General features: G+C 48.1%; 1 protein-coding gene across 4 annotated transcripts in view; it reads right to left on the bottom strand.

Moving 5' to 3' along the window:
* Window positions 1-1,435: 1,435 nt before the first annotated feature.
* The window catches only part of TMEM102 (transmembrane protein 102), a 48,938-nt gene continuing 39,316 nt past the window's right edge, over window positions 1,436-11,057 (bottom strand). For 3 of the 4 annotated variants that reach the window (XM_069767586.1, XM_069767585.1, XM_069767587.1), the window contains exons 2-3: window positions 7,757-7,954; window positions 1,436-2,550 (exon numbers count right to left, since the gene is read on the bottom strand). In XM_069767586.1, coding sequence (XP_069623687.1) covers window positions 1,541-2,550; window positions 7,757-7,928 — 1,182 coding nt within the window. In that variant the 5' untranslated portion in view covers window positions 7,929-7,954 and the 3' untranslated portion in view covers window positions 1,436-1,540. Of the gene's footprint in view, window positions 2,551-2,758; window positions 2,827-4,913; window positions 4,984-7,756; window positions 7,955-11,057 lie in introns of those variants that run through there. The other variant, XM_069767589.1, reaches the window with a different exon arrangement.

Raw genomic sequence — 11,057 nt, 5'->3', positions numbered from 1 at the left:
GAAGTTACCTGCAGTCCTATGTAACACCACAAATAATGATGGAGATGTCACCTGTAGTCCTATGTAACACCACAGACAATGGAGATGTCACCTGCAGTCCTACTATAACACCACCAATAACAGTGATAACTATCTGAGTACAGGTAATGAAGAATATGTCACCTGCAGTCCTATGTACCACCACAAACAATGGTGGATATGTCACCTGCAGTCCTATGCAACACCACCAATAACAGTGATAACTCTCTGAGTACAGGTAATGAAGTAGATGTCACCTGCAGTCCTATGTCACATTACCAATAACAGTGATAATTACACAGGTCAACAAAAAAAAATTTTTTTTCTGGTGTCCAAAATATTTTAATGAATTTGGGGTATTTTTGGGGTGCTGATTCTGAATATGCTATCAGTTTTGCCAGATTGGCTCAAGTTTTTGAGATTTTTGGTATCTTATTTATAGCACTTGTTGGTAAATGCGACGCATCATCTCATTAATTTCTTTGGATTAGTACTTGAACTGAGTAGTTCTCAATATAGTTTTGTGTTAATTAGTGTTCTAAAAGTTTGTTCATAGCTTGATTTTTGCACTAACTTTATGTTGTTGTCTGTTTTCCAGTGAAAAGCATGAACTCATCAAGAAGAAGTTGTCTTAACGATCCAGACTCATTCTGTTACATTTGTGGTGAATACACACTTCATCATCATCAGGTAACATGGTAACCACAGGTACAGGCACATCTTCACAATGAGGGACAGGCCTTCTTGCAGATTCCATGTTAGGTTACTACCATTTTCGTTTCTTATGCTTATTGAATCCTTGCACTTGCACTGCACAGAAATAACAGTCATCATGATGAGTTTTTTGCTCTCTCCACACCATTGGAACACCAAATTTGAAGCTTTTTCTTTGTCCTTTGCTCCATTTTCGTAATAATTCGATACATGCTTTGCACACTATGTGTGGTGCCCAAAACTTGTCTTGGTCCCCAAGCATAACCCCAAAATAGGCAAAATACACTTTTTTTTACGAAGTCTGTTATGTTTCTTCTATGTTTTGGCAGTGTGTATTCACCACAAATGTAACAGAATGAGTCTGGATCGTTAAGACAACTTCTTCTTGATGAGTTCATGCTTTTCACTGGAAAACAGACAACAACATAAAGTTAGTGCAAAAATCAAGCTATGAACAAACTTTTAGAACACTAATTAACACAAAACTATATTGAGAACTGCTCAGTTCAAGTACTAATCCAAAGAAATTAATGAGATGATGCGTCACATTTACCAACAAGTGCTATAAATAAGATACCAAAAATCTCAAAAACTTGAGCCAATCTGGCAAAACTGATGACATATTCAGAATCAGCAGCCCAAAGTTACCCTAAATTCGATGAAATATCTTTGGCACCAAAAATGCTGTTGACCAGTGTTATCAGAGTACAGATAATGAAGTAGATGCCACTGGCAGTCCTATGTAACATCCCAGGTAACAGTGATTTCTCTGACGAGTTCAGCTCTGCTATATTTGGGGAGAGTGCAGCTAGCTGGTGTGACACCCGGAGCCCCTTTCCTCCTTCTCCTCCACCTCCTCTTTCTCTCCCTTGTCCCCACCTTTCACCACCTCCTTGGCATCTCTGATCACTGCCCGCAGGTACTTGGCTGGATGGGCTCTGATCTCGGAGATGTGCCGTGCCAGGTGAGGCCCATGGGAACTGCCCAGAAGGAGGTCACATCCCCGCAGGAACGGGTTAGGGCAGGAGCCCTTCAAAAACAAGCGGGAAAGTTCCTCCAAAAGCCCCAAAAAGCACAAGGCTGCATTGTGCCCCTGATTTAGATAGCCCCGTGGCAGCCTCTGAATGGCCTGGAAGAGGGTGACCCACACAACATAGGGCCCTGGGGCCCCTTTTTCCTGCAGAATCTGCCCCAGGACAGCTTTAGAGGCTCTGAGAACTCGGGAGAGTGCAGGATGCAGGAACCTCCTCATATATAGCTCTACGCCTGGGAGGCCCACTCTCCACCGTCCATCAGCACCCCAGGGGAGGAGGTGGAAGACCTTGGGACCTAAGCCATCCTCTGCCACCAAGTCTTCCAGGTCCTGGACCCCTGGGGGCCAACCCTGGACCTCAACCACAGGGACAATGTCAAAGCGAATTAACAGAGTGGAGGTAGATAGGAGGATGGAGACACTGCTGCCCCAATGTTCAGCTCCCTGCAGTGTCAGAGACGTCTCGGAGAGGCTTGACACCCTAGACAGCAGTGAGGCACTGAACCACATGGACACATCGTGTGGTGAGAGGTGTGAAGTGTGGGGCTCAGAAGGTGCTGAGCTCCAGGTAGAGGATGGCAGAGAATAGTGGCATGGGCTCAACTGTGAAAGGAGGTCAGGGGAAGGTAGGCGGATGATGGGCACTAAAACGGTGTAAGAAATAGAATGGCATACAAAGGGCGAGGGAGATCCCAAATCTGTTGGCGACACATCAAGGGAGCCGGAGCATAGGCCACCAGAAAGAAGCAGAAATGCGTTCGGAGAAGGCAAAGGCTGAACTCGAGCTGCAAAAGAAAGAAAATGAAAAAAGTAATACACACAGTCTCATTACAGTACTACCCCATCCCAAATCACACTGAACATGAGGAGACCACAGGGAGCCATGCTGAAAGCAGCTGAGACCACAAAACTGTACTAGAAAACCACAAGGACCTCTACTGGATGACAGCTACAATACCATGCACCTGGAACAGAAGAACAGCCCATACGGACCTGTGGTGGGAGACCCATAGGAGGTGTCCATGGGGACCTTAGCTGGAAGCAGCTGAGACAACAGGGACCTGAAGTGAAGACAAATGGAAGTCATCAAAACCAAGGAAGTTATTCTGGGAGCAGCTGAGACCACAGACACTTGAACCTTTAGCCATCAACACCAGAGAGGACAACCAAGACCACAGGAAGCTTTGCTGCCAACAGTCGAGACCAAACAGTAAAGACCGTAAGGAGCTTCCTTAGTACATCACTTTAACTTTCCTTGACCTTAAGATCACGAAATCTAGGGATGGGTCAACTAAAGACAATATTTCACAAACCTACCTCCACCAATGCCTCCTTAATTGGTAAAGCCAACACCCACTGTCTCTCGGAAAGGGCATTCCCAAGGGGCAGTATTTGCAACTGAGACAACTGCGCCAGAAAAATAGAATTATGCAACTATCCCAGGACCTGCAAGATGGGTTTCTGAAGCTATCCTGATCATCTTTTGAGGGAGGCTTTCAAACATTCCCTTAATCAATCAAAAGAGGGAGAATCTCCTTGTACTGTGGGTAAGGAGAGATGGTGACAAGTGCGAATGGTTGATCACCACTTTTGACAATGGGGAACCTGGATTAGAAGGACATTAACTAAACACTGGGACATATTGAAAATCTACAAGGACGTTGGTGACATGGTAGGTCCTACCCCTAAACGGTTTATTGGGGATCGACTTATACACAGTCGCTTCTCGGTCCCTCCCTCCACAGAAATATGGATTTCTAGTAGACCAAACGGCTGCTTTAAAGGCCAAGGTTGTGTGACCAGTCCCTTTATAGACACAGGGAGAACATTTACCAGCCAAGTCACTCAAAAAAAACCCCAACTTTATCATCAATGTTTTTATATAAGGTATAATCAAAAGGTAAACTCTGCGGGAATTCAGAAGGAGAGTGGGAGAGCACATAAGGGACATCTCCAATTGTCGCGATACCTCAGAAACTTGTACTACGAAAACACGGAGACCTGTTTTAGAGCAGTCAAGATCACAAGAACCTTTGGTAGCAGCTGAGATAACAAGCACCAGAGACGGCTGAAACCTTGAGCAAGAGTGGCAGAGAGGACAGGTGTCACGATAATGTGAATATGCCATGTATGAGTCTGCCTAACCTTACAAGACACACGCTGTAGGCTAACGTTACAAGACACACGCAGCAGGCTATTCCGACCGCCCCCCTCTTTTCTCTTCTGCTGTGTGTGTGTGCGTGTGTGCGTGTGTGTGTGAGTGAGTGAGTGAGTGAGAGAGAGAATCCTAAACCCCTCATTTCCCCCTCCCAAAAGAATGTTTATGGTCCTTGTAGCTGCTGTAGACAATCCTCCCATCTAGTACCAGCTAAAACTGGTATAAGACCCTTCCACATGGCAGGGATTTCTTTGTTCTATTATAGTGATATATTGGGCCACCGATTTGGGCTAGATATATAAGGAGTACATATTACGAATGTCCATCAGTAGATCTGTCAATCACTGTAAGCGCTAGTGGAACGCCCGCCAGGGCCGTGATGTACTCGGTACTGGGTCCAATTCTTAAGGGGACAGTGGCAAACAGGTCCTTGGCCCTGGGCGCCCATGCAAAATGGATATTGATTAAAGATTATGTTCATGACGCCACCTGTGGTATTCAGTCAGTAGGGACTGACGCTGCTTAAAGGGACACTGTCACCTGAATTTGGAGGGAACAATCTTCAGCCATGGAGGCGGGGTTTTTGGGTTTTTGATTCACCCTTTCCTTACCCGCTGGCTGCATGCTGGCTGCAATATTGGATTGAAGTTCATTCTCTGTCCTCCATAGTACACGCCTGCGCAAGGCAAGATTGCCTTGTGCAGGCATGTACTACGGAGGACAGAGAATGAACTTCAATCCAATATTGCAGAAAGCATGCAGCCAGCGGGTAAGGAAAGGGTGAATCAAAAACCCCAAAACCCCGCCTCCATGGCTGAAGATTGTTCCCTCCAAATTCAGGTGACAGTGTCCCTTTAAAGGAGTGATGGTATGGCAGCTAGATGGTATAACTTCCCACAGGTGAAGTAGGTCCCCAGGGCTCCGGTGTGTAGATAGAAGATGGTCAATGGTGCGGTAAGGATCGAGGACACAGGTTTGAAGTCTCTTTACCTGGTTTACTGAAGCTTCAGGCAACCGCAGTCCAGGGCTCCAGATCACAGGTACAGGCAGGGTCCGGCCGGCTTGGAAGCGAATCCAGAGTCCCTTTGACGAGGTGGAGATGAAAGCCTTCTGATAAGGTCCTCACAGTTCCTCTCTGTCCCCCATAAAGTTAGGACACAACCCGAATGACAGGTAAAGCAGGCTTTTTTTTATAGGGACTCTATCACAACCCAGGCCCTATAACAGTGTTCCCCAACTCCGGTCCTCAAGAGCCATCAACAGGTCATGTTTTCAGGATTTCCTTAGTTTTGCCCAGGTGATGCAATTATCACCTGTGCAATACTAAGGAAATCCTGAAAACATGACCTGTTGGTGGCTCATGAGGACCGGAGTTGGGGAACACTGCCCTATAAGTATCACTGTGTCTCCTGGGTGTAAAAGCGGACAGGTACCTTGAAGTCCAGCCGGTTTCAGCTATGCCACTTAGAGTTCAGCACGGCCACGGTCTTCTGGCTACTGAAATCCGCGCCAGCCAGGGAGGTAGCTAATTCACTGCTCTGCTCCGCTGGTATCACTCTCATGTGCCTTTTCACTCCTGCACACTTTCCACAAGTTTTTCCCTCTTTCTAAGTTCTCTTTTCTCCAGGAGCTGCAGTACCTCAGACTACATGGCCCCTTCAGTCTTTCTTCTTTCCTCTCTCCGCCAGGAGCTGCAGACCCCCAATTCTGCTCAGCTATTCTCCTATCGTACCAGCTCTGCCTAGCTGATGTTCCTCGACAAGCTCCCTTCTGGCAATCTTTCTGCTTCCTTCCCCTCTGTCAGGAACTGACTGAAAACTCTCTTTCCCTCCAGACAGAATGTATTTATAGGGGAGTTCACCCTAAACCAGATTTAGAGCTCCCCCTTCTGGCCTGGAGTATGAACGTGTTGTGTGTATGTGATTACCTGGTGAAAAATATCCTTCATCGCTTCCAAGCATGACATCACTCTCCCTGTGAGGAAAGCAATGCCACTGTGGCGATCAGGACCCCGGGGCGTCACACTAGCAGCTAAATGCAACGAGTGCAAAGTGCAGATTTCTCCTAAACAGAGTGGAATAGCCAGTCCGAGTGTGGACTCATTAGAAAGCTATTTTCAATATAAGATGAGTGATGGGTGTGCCGTTATTCTGCTAGGTTCTCAATGAGGAGCCTTTATTAGAAGCAAATGAGACCAGGGGGTGTAATGGGAGACCAAACGAAATGTATTGGGAAGCAGCCAGGATTACAATCACCTGAACCAAGAGCTGCAGGCCTTAATGGACCAGTACTGGACGCATAAGACAACATAGGTAGCACTGCCATGAGCAGCTGAGACCAACAGGACCTGAAGAAGGAAATCCCCAAGAACTATGAGGTCTTTATTGTGAACTTTCAAGATTCTGAGGTCCTTCACTGGAAAACCATGAAGACCTGTACTGGTACACAAGAGTGTCCACTACTGGGAACATCCGAGATTAGAAGGAATAGTACAACAACCTCTACTGGGAACAGCAGAGACCACAAGTACCGGAAGTGAGAGACCAAAAGGAGATCTGCAGACTTGTGCCGAGTGAACCAAGACCACAGGGACAGCAGAGAGGTTTATCTGCAACTGGGCTGGTTAACCTGATTACTCCTCTATTTTATCTCTTTCCATATAGCTCGCTCAGTTTAGAGGAAACACTAGAGTTTTACCAAGAGACCATGGAGATTCACAGCCAAACCACAAGTACTTTCAATGGGAACAGTCAAGACCGCACAAACCTTACCTGGGTGTAGCGGAGCCCTCAGGGGCCTTCACTAGAAACAGAGGTGCCCAATACTACAAAGCACCAAGGTCATATGGACAGGGAGACCACGGGCACCTGTCCCCGGGAGGGAGGCCACGGGCACCTGTCCCCGGGAGGGAGGCCACGGGCACCTGTCCCCGGGAGGGAGGCCACGGGCACCTGTCCCCGGGAGGGAGGCCACGGGCACCTGTCCCCGGGAGGGAGGCCACGGGCACCTGTCCCCGGGAGGGAGGCCACGGGCACCTGTCCCCGGGAGGGAGGCCACGGGCACCTGTACTAAGAGTAGCTGAAACCATTTGGACCTTCACAGAGAAACCCAGACCATGGGGACAATACTGAGCGAAACGGAGACCAGAGGAGCCAATAATGGGAGCAGCCAAAAATAACTGAGACTAGCAGACCTTTTTTGGGAATAGCCATGATCTCAAGAACCACAGGATGCTGGAAAGATATATGTAACCCAATAGGAACAACAGGGTCCACCAGGAACAAAATAACAAGGCCACAGAGACCTTCACTATAAGCAGCCGAGACCATGAGTACCTGCCCCAGGAGACCACGGCCAGCTGGACAAGAGACAGGTTATACATAGTCATGTTCTGTGGTTCCTTGGGGGCCCACAGGTTGCCAGCGAGGCCGGGGGATACATAAGTTGCCAGTGGTCTCATCAGAAGCACCTCATCAGACATGTTATGGGTACGCGCTGCTATTTAGGGGCGTTCTTCTGTTCTTAGGAGTGGGTATAACGCAAGGCTGGAGACTCTGGGACTTGAATAAGGGAATTCATGTGAAATCCTAGGAAAGGCTTCTTTACAGTAAAAGCAGTGACACCATGAAATCCAGACCCCAAGAGAGAGAAATGATGAAGACATTGATGAAGAAGAAGGAGAGTTCTAGTTAATGGAATAACGGGTCACTAATCGCCCCCCACTTGCTGCTCATTGCTCCCCTCAGCAGCGCCCCCAGGGGTCTCCTCACTGCCCCTCGGGTGGGCATGGTGTTCAGTGTCGTCCATCCCTCCCCCAGGTTCCCTGCACCCACCTATGAGGGAGAAGATGAGCTCCTTGGCCTGGACACAGGTGTGGACGACCTCCTTCCCCTGCAGAGCGATACTCTCCCTCCGCTCCAGCTCCTCCAGAAGTTTATTCAGTTCCTCAATCCGAGACCCCGAGCAGAAATCCAGATCCGTCAGAGGTCGTGCGGGAGACGCCATCGCCGGAGTCCAGAGTCACCGCAAACCTGAAAAGAGGGCACATGTAAGACCTGGAGAAATGCTCTGCAGAGAGGTCAGGTGTAATAATCTGCAGAATAGCACTGTCAGGCGGTAGAGGGACAGAGCAATGCTCTGCAGAGAGGTCAGGTGTAATAATCTGCAGAATAGCACTGTCAGGCGGTAGAGGGACAGAGCAATGCTCTGCAGAGAGGTCAGAGGGGTAATCTGCAGAATATCACTGTCAGGAGGTAGAGGACAGAGCAATGCTCTGCAGAGAGGTCAGGTGTAATAATCTGCAGAATAGCACTGTCAGGCGGTAGACGGACAGAGCAATGCTCTGCAGAGAGGTCAGAGGAGTAATAATCTGCAGAATATTACTGTCAGGAGGTAGAGGGACAGAGCAATGCTCTGCAGGAGGTCAGATGAATAATTGCAGAATATCACTGTCAGGAGGTAGAGGGACAGAGCAATGCTCTGCAGAGAGGTCAGAGGAGTAATAATCTGCAGAATATCACTGTCAGGAGGTAGAGGGACAGAGCAATGCTCTGCAGAGAGGTCGGAGGAGTAATAATCTGCAGAATATCACTGTCAGGAGGTAGAGGGACAGAGCAATGCTCTGCAGAGAGGTAAGAGGAGTAATAATCTGCAGAATATCACTGTCAGGAGGTAGAGGGACAGAGCAATGCTCTGCAGAGAGGTCAGAGGAGTAATAATCTGCAGAATATCACTGTCAGGAGGTAGAGGGACAGAGCAATGCTCTGCAGGAGGTCAGAGGGGTAATCTGCAGAATATTACTGTCAGGAGGTAGAGGGACAGAGCAATGCTCTGCAGGAGGTCAGAGGAGTAATAATCTGCAGAATATTACTGTCAGGAGGTAGAGGGACAGCAATGCTCTGCAGAGAGGTCAGAGGAGTAATAATCTGCAGAATATGACTGTCAGGAGGTAGAGGGACAGAGCAATGCTCTGCAGAGAGGTAAGAGGAGTAATAATCTGCAGACTATCACTGTCAGGAGGTACAGGGACAGAGCGATAATCTGCAGGAGGTCAGAGGAGTAATAATCTGCAGAATATCACTGTCAGGATGTAGAAGGACAGAGCAATGCTCTGCAGAGAGGTCAGGTGTAATAATCTGCAGAATATCACTGTCAGGAGGTAGAAGGACAGAGCAATGCTCTGCAGAGAGGTCAGAGGAGTAATAATCTGCAGAATATTACTGTCAGGAGGTAGAGGGACAGAGCAATGCTCTGCAGAGAGGTCAGAGGAGTAATAATCTGCAGAATATCACTGTCAGGAGGTAGAGGGACAGAGGAATGCTCTGCAGAGAGGTCAGAGGAGTAATAATCTGCAGAATATCACTGTCAGGAGGTACAGGGACAGAGCAATGCTCTGCAGGAGGTCAGAGGAGTAATAATCTGCAGAATATCACTGTCAGGAGGTAGAGGGACAGAGCAATGCTCTGCAGAGAGGTAAGAGGAGTAATAATCTGCAGAATATCACTGTCAGGAGGTAGAGGGACAGAGCAATGCTCTGCAGAGAGGTCAGAGGAGTAATAATCTGCAGAATATCACTGTCAGGAGGTAGAGGGACAGAGCAATGCTCTGCAGAGAGATCAGAGGAGTAATAATCTGCAGAATATCACTGTCAGGAGGTAGAGGGACAGAGCAATGCTCTGCAGGGAGGTCAGAGGAGTAATAATCTGCAGAATATTACTGTCAGGAGGTAGAGGGACAGAGCAATGCTCTGCAGGAGGTCAGAGGAGTAATAGTCTGCAGAATATCACCGTCAGGAGGTAGAGGGACAGAGCAATGCTCTGCAGAGAGGTCAGAGGACTAATAATCTGCAGAATATCACTGTCAGGAGGTACAGGGACAGCGATAATCTGCAGGAGGTCAGAGGAGTAATAATCTGCAGAATATCACTGTCAGGATGTAGAAGGACAGAGCAATGCTCTGCAGAGAGGTCAGGTGTAATCTGCAGAATATCACTGTCAGGAGGTAGAAGGACAGAGCAATGCTCTGCAGAGAGGTCAGAGGAGTAATAATCTGCAGAATATCACTGTCAGGAGGTAGAGGGACAGAGCAATGCTCTGCAGAGAGGTCAGAGGAGTAATAATCTGCAGAATATCACTGTCAGGAGGTAGAGGGACAGAGCAATGCTCTGCAGGGAGGTCAGAGGAGTAATAATCTACAGAATATCACTGTCAGGAGGTAGAGGGACAGAGCAATGCTCTGCAGAGAGGTCAGAGGAGTAATAATCTGCAGAATATCACTGTCAGGATGTAGAAGGACAGAGCAATGCTCTGCAGAGAGGTCAGGTGTAATAATCTGCAGAATCACTGTCAGGAGGTAGAAGGACAGAGCAATGCTCTGCAGAGAGGTCAGAGGAGTAATAATCTGCAGAATATCACTGTCAGGAGGAGAGGGACAGAGCAATGCTCTGCAGAGAGGTCAGAGGAGTAATAATCTGCAGAATATCACTGTCAGGAGGAGAGGGACAGAGCAATGCTCCGCAGAGATGTCAGAGGAGTAATAATCTGCAGAATATCACTGTCAGGAGGTAGAGGGACAGAGCAATGCTCTGCAGAGAGGTCAGAGGAGTAATAATCGGCAGAATATCACTGTCAGGAGGTAGAGGGACAGAGCAATGCTCTGCAGAGAGGTCAGAGGAGTAATAATCTGCAGAATATCACTGTCAGGAGGTAGGGGGACAGAACAATGCTCTGCAGAGAGGTCAGATGAATAATTGCAGAATATCACTGTCAGGAGGTAGAGGGACAGAGCAATGCTCTGCAGAGAGGTCAGGTGTAATAATCTGCAGAATAGCACTGTCAGGCGGTAGAGGGACAGAGCAATGCTCTGCAGAGAGGTCAGAGGGGTAATCTGCAGAATATCACTGTCAGGAGGTAGAGGGACAGAGCAATGCTCTGCAGAGAGGTCACGTGTAATAATCTGCAGAATAGCACTGTCAGGCGGTAGAGGGACAGAGCAATGCTCTGCAGAGAGGTCAGGTGTAATAATCTGCAGAATATTACTGTCAGGAGGTAGAGGGACAGAGCAATGCTCTGCAGTGAGGTCAGAGGAGTAATAATCTGCAGAATATCACTGTCAGCAGGTAGAGGGACAGAGCAA

This window comes from Ranitomeya imitator, chromosome 4 (assembly GCF_032444005.1).
Source record: "Ranitomeya imitator isolate aRanImi1 chromosome 4, aRanImi1.pri, whole genome shotgun sequence".
Taxonomy (NCBI): Eukaryota; Metazoa; Chordata; class Amphibia; order Anura; family Dendrobatidae; genus Ranitomeya; species Ranitomeya imitator.
Note: the sequence above shows the minus strand (reverse complement) of the source record. Positions and strands in the feature narration are given on the sequence as shown.